The sequence below is a fragment of the Serinus canaria genome, chromosome 12 (genome assembly GCF_022539315.1).
Source record: "Serinus canaria isolate serCan28SL12 chromosome 12, serCan2020, whole genome shotgun sequence".
Classification (NCBI taxonomy): domain Eukaryota; kingdom Metazoa; phylum Chordata; class Aves; order Passeriformes; family Fringillidae; genus Serinus; species Serinus canaria.
The window spans coordinates 16,247,060-16,265,224 of NC_066326.1; the positions used below are offsets into that span (position 1 = coordinate 16,247,060).

Consider the following 18,165-nt stretch of genomic DNA (forward strand, 5'->3'; position numbering starts at 1 on the left):
CTGTGAGGAGGGAGGATGGTATGGAGTTTGTGCTATAGGTTCTCTCTCTGCTTTTAGAGAATCTTATTTGGAGTAGGATACATGGCTTCTAATGTGTTGACAATGTGAAGATAATTTTTATTTTTTCCTTGATGAGTGAGCTGAATTATCACACAACACTACAATTATTGGCAGGGTGTCCTGTCCATTAATGCCTTAGCTCTGTTGTGTTTTGGTGTTGAGGGATTGTTTTGGGGCAAATACAGTCAATTTACCATCCTGTGCAGTTCTGCTTGGTCACTTCGTGTTGATCTGCCTTGTGTGGCCGTGTGGGATCTGGTGTCTCCTCCCAGAAGGGACACAGTCCTTACAGGAGGTGGGCAGTAGAGCAAGTGAAATGTTCTCTGTGTTTCATTTGTTCCAAGTTGTCTCTGTTTCTTTTGATGTTCTAAGAACATTTGTGGGTATCATTAATTGGACCATCACAGGCTTTGGGGGTTACCTAATTATTCTTGGCAGCACATGGTTTTGCAAGACTGAAGCTGTAGGAAATTACCAGTTCCTGCTTGTAGATAGCCTGAATTCCTTCTGCCATGCTGTTCTTCAGTTACATAATGCAGCAAGAGCAAAAACATCCCCACTGTCTTCACAGGAGCTGCTGTGTGTCTTACCCTGGCTGTGCTGACATGCTGTACTCTTGGGGGGAAGCAAAAAAGGGAAGAAATTGTAATATCCTTGGAGAAGTTTTACAAAGGGGTTTATTTCTCAAAACTCCTAGGAGCTGAAAGCTTGGAGTATTAGCTTTACTCTTTTTTTTAACCTTTAAGAGTCAATAGGACAGAAGTTTAATTAAATGGTTTAATCCAATTGCTTTTCAGGAGAAATGAGATTGACTATTGCTGCTGAGTTAAAAATTGCTGACTTTGTGGGGTATCATTGAATCTTGCCATCGTAATTTAAGTAAAGCATAGATGTATTTAAAATGCAATTAGACTTGAGCATCATACTGCTTTGCCTTTCTTTTTTAACCAATAGCACTATTTGTGGTAAAGGTGCCATTTTTTTCACATGGGAGAAGATTATATGGCTCATCTTCCATTTAAAAGCTTGATAAAGGAGGCCACTTCAGTTCTCTGCCTTTCTCTCCCCAGTCTGAGGTCTCTCCCATCCTGTGGGACAGTGGCCTGTGGCCTCAGAGTGTGGGGATGGTTTCCTTGGGTCCTGTCTCAGTGGCTCTTCAATTCCTGCATGTTGTGTTTGGGATCCTGAACAGAAGTTTAGCACTCATTTTCTACATGACAATTCAGATAGAATGTCCAGAGCTTTCTTCATTCTGTCATAATCTGAAGAGTGGAACAATGACTTTTATGACAGAAGAGTCACCACCAGCTCCAGAGTGTCCATTAAAGGGACATAACTGTTAGAGAATATTTTGTTTCCTTCCACTTTTAAAAATAAGAGTTATGTGGGATTTCTCTCATTCATTTGAACCCTGCAAGCTTTCATATTATCTCTACAGCAAAGTTGACTGTTGTGTTCTAAGATGGTTCAGTGAAAGCATTTAACTTGAATTAGTGTTCTTTTCTTTTAGGTGTAACAATGAAAACGAATGGTGCCAGATCCACGAAAACATCATCCGCAAGTCCAGCACCAAATACACAGCCCCTAGCTCCAACTATGGTAAATATCTCTGGGGCTTGTTTGTCAGAGCCACAGCTGAACATCCCCTGTAGGAAACAGCTGATTATTTGTAGCAGAGAAATGCACTGAGATGTGAGGTTTTCCTTTCGTAGCTAATGAGAGATAAATAGGGACAGTAAAACCTGTCTTATCTGTTTACCTCATGTAATGATGTATGCAGTTGCTAATTCAGAGATCTCACTGCTCTCCCATTCCCAATGAAGCAGCTGATAGGATACAGTTCAGCTTCATTACAGCCAGTTCTGCATTCATTACCAAGTGCCTGAATCATGCTGATGTCCAATACTGAATTTGTCTTAATTTTGCTTGTTTGCATATTGAGACACTAGTGGAATATGCAGTGCACACTCCCATAGAAGAGATTAAGCACAACAATAAGCAAACAAAACATTTTGCAGGTGTGGAATTTTACTGTGTGTAAAGCTGGTTTCATTCCCTGCTGTTCCTCTTGTTAAAGTTATCCACTAGTCATTATTAAAAGATCTTCCTAAATTCTTTGTAACTTTGAAAACTTGAGCAACATCTGAACTTCCAAATTTGCTCCACTCCTTTTATACTGGAATTTTTAAAATTTATCTTCATTGGTTTGTTTTTTAATAGCAATCAAGGATATAAAATGAACAAGTTTTCCTGTAAGTGGCAAAAATAGTCAAGACTGATTTCTAATGAACATGTCTCTTGTATGCTGTGAAACCTTCTGTACACACAGACACCCTCATACATGGTATTCAAAGGGCTTGGATGTTTTCCATGGTTTCAGAGCCTGTGTTTTCCTTGCAGTGCTCTCCTGCCTACCCAGCTGGGCAGTTGCAAGTCCATGTTTTGGCAGCTTTTAAATACATACATGCTGACTGTCCAGCTGGCTGGTTGGCCTCTCTTTTCCTTCATTTTAAGGCTTTATCCTCATTTTTTAAATCCCAACTCCCAGTATTCATGAAATGTATACAATCTTCATGTAATCTGGGTATCTATTTATTTGCCAAATTTGACTGAAGCCAAACAACAGGCTTGAAAATTATTTCAGGGGGAGAAGGCAGGAAGTGGGTGGGAGGTACACTCCTGGTTTTGTTTCCCTGGTAACTTGTCTGAGAAAATGGTGACTAAATATTGGTCACAAAGCCCAGATATTGAGCTTAGGAAAAAGCAGGACTTTGGCTCATGCAAAAATGTGCATCCGAGGCAGGGCTTGGTTTGGTGTGTGCTGTTCTGGGCAGTGAACAGAGAAGACAGAATGAACTCTTGGCCAAGTGACAGTGAAGGAGATAAAGAATGTGGCAAATTGCTCTGTGCAGGTAATTCTCATGGATATGTGGAGCTGGTAGTGTATGCTCAGCAGATGAGACTGGGCTTAAATGGCTGAACTCAATCCTGGTATTTTTTCATATGGTAATGCTGAACTTCATAATTTTACCAGTACACTCTCCTATGTTGTAAATTAAAAGCAGGTAGAGAAAACAGCTGGACTGAGATTAAGTGTGTAATTATTCCTGGTTCAGGTGATCCACTGAGTCACAGAGCTGGTTGCTGAAGTCAGTTTGGCCAGTTGGCACTTCTGAAACATGCTGTGGAACTGCTGAGAATTTCATTAAAATCATCAGCCCTCTATGAAGCAGTTAAAGAAATGAGTAGAAAAGATACACTTTGATATTTAAGTTTTTTTCATGGTATAAAGCAGAATTAAAGGTGCTTTAGAGAAGTTCCAGAGCTTTGTGTGGTTGGTGGTCTCTCAGACAGAGGTGTCATAACCTGCTGCATGTGAGGAAAAGAAATAATGGTACTTTCTATACCTGGGACATGTCTGCAAAATTAAGTATTCTGTCTGTTAGGAGCTGTATTTTAATATAATTCTGTGTTCTTAATTGATCCTTTATAACATATAATGTTTCCTCCATTTCAATTTTCAATTACTCCAAGGGAGAAAAGAACTCTGTGTTTATATTTTGTATTACATTAACTGTGGAGCAAAACATTAGTTTACCTGCATGCTTTGTACACACAGAATCTAATTCTTAGGTCAGAGACAATGAACCTCTTTGGGTTTTTTTCCCAGGACTTATAATATCTCTTCAGCTTCTTCGTGGTGACATGGAGCAGATTCGAAGAGAAAACCCCATGATCTTTAACAGAGGTGTTTCTGTCACCAGGAAGCTGGGATTTCCTGATGTTATCATGCCAGGTAAACAGAGCAGCTCCAAGCTAAAATACTGGTCATTCTTTTCTCATACTCTCCCAATCGTGTGCAGCTGGGATGGGCACTTTACCTGAGTGGGATTTGTAACAGAGTTGTCTTATTTATCAGTAAATGCCAGATTTGGGGAGGCAAATGCTAAAACATTGTCAGGAGCAGACATTACAGTGATAGAAGGTGCTAAAATCACGTGGATAGAAGGGGATCTGGAAGGATTGCACTGATGCTCCCTACAACCCCTGCCAGTTAACATCCCTTTTTTACACTCAGCATAGAGAAGTTTCTTTTTAAATGCATGAAATTTCTTCTTCCCAACAATGCAAATCCTGGAAAAAAATAGTTTCCACTTTGCAACCTTGATGTTTTCAAGTTTGTGTGATCCTTTTGTAATGAGAAGCAGAGAAGGCACAGACATGGTCAGATTTTCCCTCTGGCCTCACAGAGCAGCTGGTCTATGCACTGTCTTGGCTGCAGCCCTGCTGTGCTTCCTCTGCTCCTCACCTCTGGAGCAGCAGCTGGAGATGCTTCTTGGCTTGGCAGCCCCAGCACAGCCAAGAGTTGATATAAAGAAGAGCCCAGAACGTGGGCAGTCATGCAGCCACATAAAACCTGGTGTTACAGTGGCTTGACTTCTGCAGTGTGGTAAGAAATGGGTTTGCTAATTAGTAGCATTTGAACTATTACTTCATTGCTGTGATGAGCAAGCCCAGGGATAACTTTACAGACATGGGAGATTTGATGAAAGGATAATGGGAAAAGCATTAGATTTTATTACTCAAAAGGCTGCAGTGAGACATCAGTACTAGAAGTAGTTGTAGTCTCATTATGGGAGCTCTTCAGAAACCACAATAAAATGAGAAGTAGGTGGGAAGCATTTCTAGAAACTAAAGAGTCAAAGGATTTAGAACAACGTGTATATTTACTAATGAGCTTGAAAATAGTGGTAACAGAGTAGCAGAACATGTGGGCTATCAAGCCAATTATAAGTTTTTGTTCTTAATGACCTTGTAGCAGTTCCAGCCATAACCCAAAGCAATCAAATAGGGAAAAGATGAATTATTGCAGGCTTATGTACAGACACAGCAGCTGCAAGGTGATCTGCTGTAACTGAGATCACAGCTGGATATGTCACACTTACACACCTATGCAAGGGAATTGATTCTCCTGCAAGAACTGATCCTCCATTTCTATGGATAAAGCTGTACCTCATGTGGTTCAGGCCACTGAAGCTGAAGGAACAGTTTTGTGTCTGCAGTGTTCCCCTGGGGAACTTTTTTTTGTTTTCTGGGCCCTGGCCCCTCTGCATGTGCACAGTGTGTCCCCTGTATTTGCTGCTTTGGGCAAGGCTTTGGGCCAGGGCTAGAGCAAACAGGTCAGCAGTGCTCATACAAAAAGTGCTCCTGCCCTAAGCTTTTAAAATTCTCTGTTCACTGCAGCTAATCCAAATTTTCAGATTCTCTTTGTGAGAACCACAGTTCTTTTTGGGGAAGACACTGGGGTTTTGAGATGATAACCTGTTTGGAATGGAACTCATAGATTTACACACACACACACACACACACATATACATATATGCTCAAAATCCTGATGGATAGAAGCAAATGTGGGAAAGGATCACCATTCTGCTATTAAATGCTTCCTGCCTCTCTAGAGGGTCTGGGCACAGAACTTCTTGATTCCAGGTGTGCCACAAGAGGTTTTCATATATTGGGTTTAGATGTGAAGCTTTTGGCGTTGTGGGAATAATGCTTCTATTTGTGAGGAAAGGCAGCTTGTACATGTCTGTAAACACCAAGTAAGAAAAGCAAAGCAGTTGAGGAAGTGTGAATCAACTTTCACTGTAGTTATAAATGAGGACATTGCCAGAGTAGAGAGGAGCTGTGAAGAGAGGGATAGTCACGAATGGGGCTCCAAACAAAGGCTTTCACTATCTTGGGTATTCCCCAGAATAATGATATCTCTGGAAAATGAGGAGATTGAAATGTAATGGAACTCCACTGATGCAGCAGTGTTCAGTCTAATTACTAATGAGGGTTTTTTTGGAACTCAAAGAATGTTTGATGTACTCAAGTGACAGCAGATATTTGCCTGTTGTTTGCTTTTAACACAACAGATCCAGTTGGGGTTGAAGTTTGCCTGACATCCAGGGTAGAACATTTGGGTTGCGTTACCTTGCAGGTGGATTAGCCCAGCTGCATGAACAAGGAATGTCTGTCAATACACTTTATACTTATCCAGGCTCAAACATTCTTCCTTATAACTATTGTCTAAAGTTGAAAAACAATTCACTGGGAACACACATGACCTAAAAAAGAGAAACAAAAACCCCTAACCAAAGACAGGAGCCAGTCATGCACATTAGCAGTTCTCAGCTGTGTCTGCTGCTTGAACTTTCTTTCTCAAACTAGCTCTTCCTTGCTTTGCTTCAGAATGTTTTTCATTAAACACAGGGTTTCCTCTTCCAGAAAACAGCACAGAAACTTGGTGACTTGTATTTTGCAAGTGGATATAAATTTGCAAGATTTTTCAGGACAGTGTGGTTTAAAAATGTTTTTTATGAATAAATTAATAAAGGCTATGTCATCTGGTACTTTAAAAAAAAGCAGTGATCATTCTGCTGAACCAAGAAACCTATTTTTAGAAAAGTAAATAGCTCTAGCACTTCAACTTAATTTTTTTTGTCATAGGTTTGAACGTTTTCATTTTCTTTTTTAACAGGAAATTCTCTCACATGTGCACATCTTAATTATTAAAATTTTGTAGCTGTGTCTCATTACTGTTTTCCTATCCCTTTTTTTTTATAAACTGTAGCTTTAGCTCCCTGTATTTCCCTCTTTTTCTGTCCCTCAGATAGGCAAACATCAGTGGTAGCTGGTCATCATTGAGAAACAAAGTGAAACTGGTTTTTTATGGGTTTGTATCTTGCATGGTTATGGAGAACAAGCTTAATATTGTACAAAACAACCCTTCCTGCCTTCTTTTGTAAAGATAAAATGTTCTTTGTTTCCTACTGTTGTGATCTGACAAGAGCATCATAAAGACTTCAGTTATCTTTTTTGGCAAAATCAGAGGGGATTTGGTCAAACCAGCCTCTTGAAGAAGTTATGGTGGGGTTTTGTTCATTTGTAGCTTGGTTTTTTTTTCTATTCCTTTTCTAAATTGTTCCTGGGTTTAAGGTCATGCATCTGATGGTGCCAATTTTACCTTTCCCAGAGCTGAGAGCAGTGAGGCCTGTGCTGCTCCTTGGGGATTGCAGCTGGGCTTTGTGCAGGACTTGCTGAGCAGAAATCTGTTGCACAGGCTTGGTGTTTGTCAGTCCCCCAAGGACATCCCTCCCCTTGCCCATGTGCTGATAAGTATTCTGCCTTTTCCTTTGATCCTCTGATGAAAAGTGCATGCTTCATCTCCAACTCGTGAGTGATGTTTCTTTCTCTTTTTTCTCTCTCCTTGTCTTAATTTCCTGGCTTCTCTCCTGTTCCTTTCCCTTTATTCTCTCCCCTTTGTTTCTGATGCAGAGATGAAGATTGTTGGGTGTAAGTTTCTGCTTTTCTGTGTAATGTCTGCTTTTTGCTTGCTTTTTTTCCATTTTCATGTCTTCCATGGAATGTTGGGATTGATAAAGACAGCGAATCATAACATCACAGGGAAACTTTGGTAACAGGGAGGTGGAGACTTTGTCTCTCTTCATACCACAGGGTTTCAGGCAAATTTAGGAACTGTGAGAGGTGAATCAGTAAGAAGCAGGTGAGAAGCATCTCGGCATCTGTTCAGTCAGGGAGCACAAAGTCATGGCAAAAATGCATTGAGGAAAGAACATGGTAAAATCCATCAACCATTCTCAGAATATTCATAGCAAGTATTAACAAGACCAAAAGCCATAATTATGTAATAATTATCACCAAGAAGTGTCTACAGGGAGAATAAAAAGTACTATTGTCATAAATAAACTTGTGGAAATGGAAAATTGCCGGAGACAAAAAGCATTAAAAAACAACTTCCTACTACTGAAAGGCAACTATTCCAGGGAAATCACTGCATTTAAAAAGGGCATTGTATAAATTCTTTTCTATATATAGAAGTCAAACAATGAATAGCAAATAACCTAATAAGTATTGCTTGTCCCTTTTCTTTGAAACAATTGTGTTCTGCTCAGTGAAAGCTGGAGAAGCACATGGAGTTTTACTTGCATAATGTTCTCTTTAGAGAAAAAAAAAGCTAATTTGCCATAGAGGGAGCAGATAAAAGCTTTGTTTCCCCTTGTTGCTGTAATATTGCTCACAATTATGTTAATAGTTGCTCACTGTAACTATTTCAAGAATATAGGCCTTAAAAAAAACCTGCTGCCTGGCTGGTGAAGGGCCAGAGAAATGAGCTGCTGAAATGGATGGAATGTGATCCCCAGAGTGGGACTGTGCCAGGAGTGCAGTGGGAATATGGGGGGGGGGGGGCTGTAGAAGGGGTGGCACTGTTAAAGCCAGGAGAGTCACACACCCAGGAGAGTGGGGGGAACAAGTCCTGAGGGGCAGCCAGAAAGCAGGACAGGGGTGCTGGAGAGCCTTCCCACTGACCCCTGGCCAGTTTGTCCTTGTCCCTTTGGTTTGGAGGAGTGATGTGATGAGCACAAAGCTGCTCCTGTCAACCTCAGCTGTGCTGCAGTCCCTGCCCTTCACAGGAAGCTGTGTGCTTGCACTGGAGGCAGCTGCACCTCCAGCTGAGGGTGGAGTTCTGCTGTTTGAGATCAGGGAGCCATCACTGGCCCCCTCCTAAGCAGCAGCATCCTGGGAAGAGCCATGCAGAGAGGGAATGTGCAGGATAAAGGGAGAGGCTCAGCCAGGAAGCAGAGCAGTTCCCCTGCAGAGGGTTCAAACAAATAGAGCCAAAACGTGTGATAGATAACCCTGCACAAGAACACAAATCCACAAGAACAGCTCATCTGAGCTGTTGTAACTTGGCTCAGGTCAGTGGGGTGATGTTCATTGGCTCTGGTTATTCATTTATGGATGGGACATAAATGCACAGGTTTGGATTTTCTTCCACAATGGCTTCTGAAGATACTCTGAATATCTTTCTTGCCCATTCACTCTTCTGTGAAGTGCCACTATTTTTGAAGAGATGCCAAACCCAGGGATGTTAGAGAGTCTAGCAGACAGTGCATCACAGTGTGGGGCCCTAAGTGAATAGGACCAATGCATCAATTTCATAAAAATAGACCTAAACACTAATATTGACTTTTTTCCCTCCTTGGCTGCCTAAATTGTAAAAGGCCAAACCTTCACCTTAAAAAATCCAAAATTCTCTTGATAAATAGCTATTTTACTTAGTTGAAACTAGACCTACACATGCAGACTTCTGGGAGCTGCCACTTTTCCCCAGCTTGCAGGGATATATTACATGTCCACAAAGTCACAAGCTCAGAAAAAGAAGTTGTTAGAATTGAGTGATCAGAAATTTGTGTCTCTTTCTCCTGCAGAAGCTTCTGTGAATTATGTACCCTTTTCTGATATAGTATTCTTCTGCACAAGCAGGGACCGTTCCTGCCCTTGGGCTCCAAAATCCTTAGGATCCCTGAATAAAAAGTGTTTGATTGCATGCAGACAGTTTCTGTAAGTTGTTACTATTTTGCAGTACAAGTAACTGGTCAGTCTTGCAGTGGAAAACCCACACACCCTGTCAGGATAAACTCCCATTTCTTCTGCTGGAGACTGGACAAGGAGTGGCTGTTGGGCTGCTTCAGGTTATTAAGTCTTGAAAATGATTAATAACTATCTGGAAGTTTTCCAGTACATTCCTTTATACTGCAAATGCAAAATCAGTATTTGGCTCATGTAGCCTTTTCCACCTCTCCTTTTTGCCCCATTACCATGAAAATAGTTTTAGGTCAATACAAGTGAGCCCCCCCAAGCTATAATTGATGATTTATAATTTAAACAACTGTATGTTGGACACTGGGCCTCATAAATAGGTTAAAACAGACAAACAAAATAAAACCCCAATAAAGGTGAAGGGAATTGATAAAAAAAGAGCCCCAAAAATTATCAGAAAATTATTTTTTGACATTATCATGGAAAATACTGTCTTTCAAGGCATTTGATAATTAATGTTGGTAACCACATATATAAAAAGTGTATGGATTATGCTAAAAAGAAGTCTACTTTTGTTTTTAACTGGAAAACAATTGTAGAGAGATGGGTCTTGAAACAAATCCCATTTTGAAAACTCTGAGGTTTTCAGTTCATCCCTGACAGGCATCCAGCACAGAGACCTCAGCTTAAAATGACATCAGCAGGCCTTGCTCTATAAATACCTGTGGCCCACTGGCCTTGTAGCACTTTTTATTCCTCTTCTGATGGTGGGAGGCCACAGCTCACCCAGTTTTTTGCTCTGTGCTGCTGTTTGGGAAGGCCTCAGGTCTCTGTGGTCCAGGCTGAGGTAGCAGCCTGGCTGTCCCCCAAAATGCAGGATTTGCTGTCACAGTAAGTGATGTGCAGTCATCTGCATGAATGGTCTGACATCCTAAACAAGTTCATTGTTTGTCTCTTTGCAATGGAATTCATCTGGCCAAGCCCTGTGTGCCCAGGTTCCCTGTGTCCCCAGCCCCACGTCGGGCTGAACTTTCTCTCTGGCCCTGCACACTCAGGGCAGAGATTGCAATGACCTGCTCCGTGCTCGAGCACTTGTTCTGGGTTCTGTGCCACCCACTGAGGTAGCAAAGCTCAAATCCCTCAAAACCACAAGCAAATGGAGAAAAACAAAGGGCTTGTGAGGCCTCAGGCCAACTCGTATGTTAGGAAAAGGAGATTGCTCCTTGTAGGAAGGTGATTTCCACCAAAATAATCACCTACCTGATGGCTAACTGCTTTTTGTCTTTGTTAGATACATTTACTTCCTATTTTTACTGTATGTAGTGACCTCTTTTATTTTTTGAAGAGCCAATAGACTATTTTTACAAGAGAAGATACAATGTTGTATTTCACTATAATACATTTTCCCATCTTTTCCCTTAGTTTTTATGCAAATCCACTGGTTTTAAGATCCCTTTACACCCCACCCCAAAGGCATTTTTTTTAATTAGTGGAGTAATATCCCTCCTGTTAAGCTTAATAGAAGATAAGATTCTATATATAACCAAATGCTGCCTTTAATTTAGGCTGGAAAATGATTTGCTATCCAACATTGGACTTTGTGTAGCCAGACTGCCTTCCAGAAAAGAGGTCATAAGTAGGGAGCTCCAAAATGCTAATTATAGTGAGTACAATTAATTTCTATTAAGATTTACAGCATACAAATTGAAACTTTTTTCCTAATTGAGCAAACCACTGAGAGAAAGGGATGGAGTCTGTTAAGCAGGAGGATTTTCAAAACAAAAGGCCCAACTTAAACCCTATTTTGTGGTGAATTTTGTATTTCCTTGCTATCCCTATAATCAGGATAGAGCTATCTCAGCTTTTGATCCTCAAGATAATTTTCTCTGTTGTGGCCTGTGGATTGTTGCATTTGATGCTGTGCTTTGATAAGCCAAAGCAGATCCAATATCCCAGGTCTTTCACCAAGCTCTGGCTGTCATCTTTTCCCTGTTGATGCCCCCTGGCAGCTCAGCCTCTGGCTGGGAGGTGTTCCCAGCCCTGACCCTGCAGGAGAGGGAGGCTCCTGGAAAAAGGAGCAGATTCTGCACACAGATTGCCATTCACAGAGTTCCCAGTAGGAAGCACTGACTGCAGCCACAGAGCTGGATTTTCCATGCTGAAAGAGTTGTACTTATCTCCAGAAATAAAACTGAAAGCAAAGGCAGGGCTGAGACCTCCTATTGTTTGTCCCTACAGTAGATTAAGGAACAAGTTCTGTGGGGTTTTAGACTTCAGGAAGAATTTGAAGTGCTGCTTTGAGGGGCACAAAAGGATGTCCCTCAGTGCCTGAAAGCAAATGCTGCTTTATTTCATTGTGCTTCTGATTAATACAGAGATTTAACTGCATCAGTTTCTCCAAGTGGAAGAAGCCAGACATTGAAGGAGTCTCTGCTTTGTTCCATTACTTCATTATTTAGTGTCTTGGGGCTGATTAACAAAATACTTGCCTTGAAAGGGTTTAAAATTTTGGTTGGTTTGTTTTGGTATTTTTATATATTGCCCTTTAGTATGTTTGCCTTTCTGGCAAGTGGATAAAAAGAATGTTAAGTGTGAACCATCATAAAATGGTGACAGTAACTAAATCTTATAGAAAAATAGGTGATACCTGCTGTCCTTTTGGTGTAGGCCATAAAATTGAGCACATTAGTTTTGAAAGCAGTTTCCCAGATCAGATTCTAAAATAAAACCAAACCAAGTGAGCTAGAGTCTGTGAAATTCAGGATAACAAGATGCTGAGACCACAAGCATTTCTATTTCTGAATACAGTAATTTGGTCTGAAAGCTCCTGAAAATGACGTAGTGTGAAGCTGGCAAGTGTCCATACTGCCTGCTTTCATATAGCCATGCATATGGATACCAGAGGCCAGCCAGAAATGTAGCAAAAATTACATTTATAATTCCTTTCTAATCCATCTGAACTGAATTGTGATCAGGTTCCCAAAAAAGCTGCTTTTATTTTGTTGTTATGATAAAAGGAAATTATGAAAATATATGAAATGCTTGAAAGGCTAACTGAACATAATGTTATTCTGATCATCACAAAAAACTTATTTTTCATTAAATGTCTTGCAGATAGGAAGTCTGAAGCTAAGGATGTTTTGTCAGGCTCAGCCTGGCACTTCTAGCTCAGCTAACAAGGCACAGTATAGCAGTAAGAGGTTTTTTTCCCTTCCCCACTTACATAATTAAAACCAGTATTGATCCTGAGTTCACATTACTAACAATGGTCTGATTTTTACGCACTGATATGAAACTGTTCATCTTATTAACAATTAACTTGCTGCTTGGAATGATTTGGGCATCAGCCATCGTCTTGCAGAACCCAGAGAAGGATTTGAGAATGGAACTGGGACAGCCCCAGTGTCCCCTGTGGAGTTTAAGGCTGTGGCTCCCTCTGTCCCTGCAGGTGACATCAGGAATGACCTGTACCTGACCCTGGAGAAGGGGGACTTTGAAAGGGGTGGCAAAAGCGTGCAGAAGAACATCGAGGTGACCATGTACGTGCTCTATGCTGATGGAGAAATCCTGAAGGTAAGTGCTCCTTTCCCTGAGAGCCTCAGGTGTTCCCTGCAGGGCACATCCTCTTGTTCCAGAGTCTCTGATGCAAGGGAAGAGTTAAAATAAAACTGGCTCTCTCTTTCTCTTTTTTTTTTTAATATATTGTGAAGTTTGTAAGCTCTATATTATCGTCAGTTATAAATCTGTAAGGATTTGGAGCACTTCCCTTATATGGGGATAGAAGACTTGGGGAAAATACTCATAAACTGAAAAGCTTGTGTGATTTCCAAATGTGATGTCAGTGGCTAAAGTAAAAAAAATTAGAGTAACTGTAATCAGAACGAAGGAGTATAGGCATATCTAAAATTAAATAATGTGTGTCATGCACATTCAAACAAGATGAAATGTGATGATTCCAAGGGAGACTTCTAAATCTGAATTTTTGGGTTACAGTATTGAGTGTAGTTCTGGAAAATAACTGGAATAAAATTTCACCCTGGGTTGGCTCCATTCCAGCTGGGAATGGGGATTGTTTACGTTTCCTGTTTTACCTCCTCTGTTCTTTTAGGTTTATTGAAGAGAAGGAGGTGGGTGGGAGGTTGTGAATATAGAGAAGTAAACAGGAAGTATTTCAGCATGAGCTGCTATCAGAAATAACTTCCCCCTACCTTTTCTTTTACCTCCACTGCAATAAAATGGGCTTTGTAGCCATTACTGTGGAGAATCTATACACCTAGAAGCGTGTACGAATACATTGCCACAATCTTTTGGTTTTAATTGAAAGGAGAACTTTCATTACTGCAACTTCTTATGCTTTCATTAAACCATAAGAAGTTGAAGTGAAGTGTATTTCTTGTAAGGAACTCGTTTGTGCCCAAAGCTGCTGCAGGAAGATCAGATTCCTTTTCTGCCTAAGCTTTTCAAACTGAGTGGCAAAGTTTTAATCATCAGTTGATTTCAGTCTGCCAAGGACAAAGAGAAGTCCCTCAAACTACAATATCAGCATCTTCAAATGCTGACACATAATGGTGCCTAATGATTACATACAAAAGCCAGGTAATTTCTAGTCATTAGCAGTCTTAACTTGGGTGATTTTGGTTGGAATGGTCATTCTCAGAGATGAAGTTTGTTTTTCATTGTCTTTGCCTGTTACTACAATTGGAAAGTACATTGGGGCTTTACATGGGAGAGTGGGACAGGCATGGCACAAACACTGGAAAGGATGGTCAGTCCAGTTCGAAAAAAATCAGGTGAACAGATTGTCCTGAGAAGCTGTGGCTGCCCCATCCCTGGGAGTGCACAAGGCCAGGTTGGATGGAACTCTGAGCAACCTGCTCTGGTGGAAGGTGTCCCTGCCCATGGCAGGAGTTTGGAACAAGATGAGCTTTAAAGCCCTTTCCAACCCAAACCATTCTAGTATTTGCCATAAAGGAGAGACTTTATATATAAAGGATCTTTGTGGAGTTTTAAAATTTACACCACATTTTTAAAAGAAACTCTCTGTCCCAGTTTTTATGGTATTGCTCGTCTGTACGGTTGCAGTCAGAGCAGCAAAGACACTCAGTTTGTGTCTGGGAGATCTTTGGTTCCTGGTGTTTCATGATGCCTGTGATTGTGGGCAGAACACTGAGAGTTCATTGACCCTGGAGCATAGCTGTTCCTGGCTGGAATCCTGGCTGCTGTTCCTGGCTGGAATACCCTCCACCATTCCTGCCCCACGGCCTTTCTGGAGCAGAGCTGCCTAGAGAGACACTGCATACAGAGTTACACAGGATGGGGGAAGTGGCCAGAGTTTTCATTTGATATTAGAGTAAAATCCTTAAACTTGTCCCAACTAGCAGCACAACCCAAATCTGAATTGTGCCTTGGTGAAGCCTTTAGCAGAACTATGCACGGCATTAATGAGAATTTTCTCAGCTCCTCATTGCTGCTGAGTGTATCTTGATCCAGAAATAGTCCTATTGAAAGGAGTGAAATTACCTCCAGAATGTAGTGCTGTTCAAAATGAAAATGAGTATTTCCTTCTCAAAATGGTCTTACTCAATTGTTAGTATCTTTCAATATAGTCTGCAATATTAGAAAAAAAATCCTTTGACACATCTCTCACTTCTTTTTTCTTTCTATTCCAATAGCAGGAATAGCCTATGAATTGCAAGGCACACTTTTAACAATAGAGATTTCCTGATCGGTTTTCTAGTTTAGCTTCCTTTCCCTGCCTCTGCCCTCTAATTCCCCTGCATATTTGGGTCTCAGGGTCACCAGGTGTCTGGAGATTAGTCTGATGTTTGTATTTTGCAGATCATGATTTAGAATTGAAGATTTACCAGTCTGCCCTCCTCAGACAATAGATTGTAGTATAACTGCATGGGAGCTAAGTTAACAACCAGAAGGAGAGACTATTGATTTATTTGAAGTTCATAGCATGCAGTTGCATTCAAAGACTGGCATTTTGTCAGCCAGAGCAGGTGGCTTCTTGATGGGACAAAAAAAGCTCACATTAAAATTTGAAATTTTACTGTACCTTGTAGAGAAAATAGAAATACTGTTTTGTTTGCTCCTGTGAGCCTGATGCAGAATGAGGTTTTGGAATTGCTGTGTTAAAGCCCAACCATTTACTCTTGCTACAGAATAGAACTGGGATCTTAGAGGTGTTCTGGGTTGCAGTACTGGCACTGCTCTCTACTAACCTGTTGTTATCTGCAACACTTATTTCTTGCTGCTGTATTAAAAAAATGTGGGGTTGTGGCTCATCCCATGTGGTTGCTGAGGATTATTTGAGAGGACTGAGTTGTGTGAGTTCAGCCTTCAGTCACTCAGTTTGGATCAGAGCCTTTGCAGTGAGTCCCTGTCAATGTTGTCTGTCCTTGCATTGAATCCCAGAATTCCAGAGAGCATTTCTTCCCTTTTGGGCTCCTTCACAAATTCTTAACTTTCTCAAAGCCAGCAGATTATTGCCAGAGGTTGAACTAACTGGGTCTGGTTAATGGGATGTTCTTGACTGGGCAGTAAGAATCTCCAAGCTGTCTTTTTTTCTGCTTGGTTTTGAGAGATGTTGTATCTCCTGCATCTCTTGTAAGTGCTGGGTCTAGAGTATGGGTTAGTGCTCATATGTAAAAAAATGTGCTTCCTGCTCCATGTCTTCATCACAAAGGACCTTTTCCTGTCCTTATTTCAGGACTTCAGTATTTATCCTATTTTCCTTCATTTGTATTTTAAGAATTTTTTTTTTCTGAAGAATATCAGTTCATGTTTTTCTTCATCTGTATTTTTGTGAAGGCATAGATTTGGCAGGATCTCTGAGTTTCTTATATCTGAAGGCAGAAATTTAGATCCAATTATGTTTTTACGTGATGAGTGTTAACACAGAAATTCTTTGCTTACCACTAAGAAATTAACTTGATTAGAAGTTTCTGGGATACTTGGTGAGGCTGGATAGTTGTGGTTTTGAAAGATGAATATTTGTAAAGAGCTTGGAAAGGTCAGTTATCACTTCTGAACTGAGATACTGAAGCAGAAATCTGGTTAAAGGATCTTTTCACAGAAAGCTAATATTACAAGTGATGGTCCTATTAAGTCCTATTTTTTGGACTCAGTTTTATATATTTGGACTTAGGTGTTTATTGTATCTACTCAGTGCTTGATGGAAAACTTAGCTTAAATAATAACTTAAGAATCTGGGACTCATCCAGTAGCACAGGTCTCTTAGTTCACCTTTTGACCCAAAACAAAGTTTCAAGATCTCCTAAAAATTCATATTTCATTGTGTCTGAATTTTACTTCTGCCTCTTTTATGTCTGCAGAAAGCCATGAATTATATAGAGGTTATCACTGGCTGAGTAATGACTCCTGGGTGCTGACGTGGTGTTTAATGCTGGCTGTTTCCTTTGATGGCAGGACTGCATCAGCCTGGGCTCGGGTGAGCCAAGCCGCAGCGCCTACCACTCCTTCGTGCTGTACCACAACAACAGCCCGCGCTGGGGCGAGATCATCAAACTGCCCATCCCCATCGACCGCTTCCGCGGCTCCCACCTGCGCTTCGAGTTCCGCCACTGCTCCAGTGAGTGCCCCCCACGGGCAAACCCCAAGGGCTCCTCCACGGCCTGTTAGAGCTGCATGAGGCTGTCACTGGCTGGGAAGCAGGAAAGGGAGGCCAGCCTCACGTACAGTGAAGGGCCACTGCTATGCCACCTTTTGCTGAATTTATCAAACAGCACACTGAAAACGTGGTGAACGATCAGTGCAGGGCAAAGCGCTTTGTAGATGTTTGTCCCTGCTGCTCTGTTGTTGTGGTTTTCTGTAGAATGTTTTCTTTGCAGGATAAACAGTTGAGATTTTGCTATGTTTGGCATGTCTGTGTTTGATTTGAAGCTTGTCAGTCCTTTACACAGAACCGGAAAACCAAATTGGAATTAGAAAAGTTGTTTGTTATGTAGCTGCTTGTTTTCTTTTAGGCATGTGGAGAAATTGGTGAGTAATCTTGTATATATTGACAGGGTATGTACAAATACAATTCCTTCTTTCTATCTCTTGCTGCAGCAAAAGACAAGGGAGAAAAGAAGCTCTTTGGTTTTGCATTCACCCCATTGATGAGAGATGATGGCACGACCTTGTCAGATGATATCCATGAGCTTTATGTTTATAAGGTACCAGTTCACTGCAGACTGTTCACTGCTCATCTCTACTTCATTACTTAAATGACTAATGGTCATTACATTATCCATCTCCCCCTTATTAGAAGTTTGTGAGGAACAGATTAATAGTAGTTTCAAAATTTTATACATTCAAAATCATATGGTTTGTCTAGAGCCTTCTATTCTAGGTGCAGCTTACCTTTTCCATCCTGATGATAATGATTTATCTGCTATTAATCCCATCCATTTTGGCTTCAAACATGCTGGTTTTCATGAGCATTCAGCACTTCTACTAGCCTGAGGCATTGCTCTGTGCCTTTGCAAGATGACATTGTGCTGGATTCAAATGTCTCATGCTGCAGTGTCACAGCTTGGCAGCCCTGCAGCAACAGATTTGGGCTTTGGGGTTTTTCCTTCCTGCTGATTCACCTGGGTTTATTTGTTCAGTACAATTTTCAGGCAGCAGCACTAAGTTTACATCTGGAAGATGTGGTGAGTTCTAACGAGGCAGTGGTTGAAGATCACTCTGTAGAGCTGGGTCCCT

General features: G+C 41.0%; 1 protein-coding gene across 10 annotated transcripts in view; it reads left to right on the top strand.

Annotated features, from left to right (window-relative positions):
• The window catches only part of DOCK3 (dedicator of cytokinesis 3), a 181,216-nt gene that overhangs the window by 98,545 nt on the left and 64,506 nt on the right, over positions 1-18,165 (top strand). For all 10 annotated transcript variants that reach the window (XR_007778606.1, XM_050979181.1, XM_050979182.1 and 7 more), the window contains 5 exons: positions 1,571-1,659; positions 3,731-3,856; positions 12,899-13,023; positions 16,885-17,047; positions 17,527-17,633. Coding sequence is in view for 9 of the 10 variants with exons in the window: in XM_050979181.1 (XP_050835138.1) it covers positions 1,571-1,659; positions 3,731-3,856; positions 12,899-13,023; positions 16,885-17,047; positions 17,527-17,633 (610 nt within the window). In the remaining variant the exon portion in view is untranslated. The remainder of the gene's footprint in view (positions 1-1,570; positions 1,660-3,730; positions 3,857-12,898; positions 13,024-16,884; positions 17,048-17,526; positions 17,634-18,165) is intronic.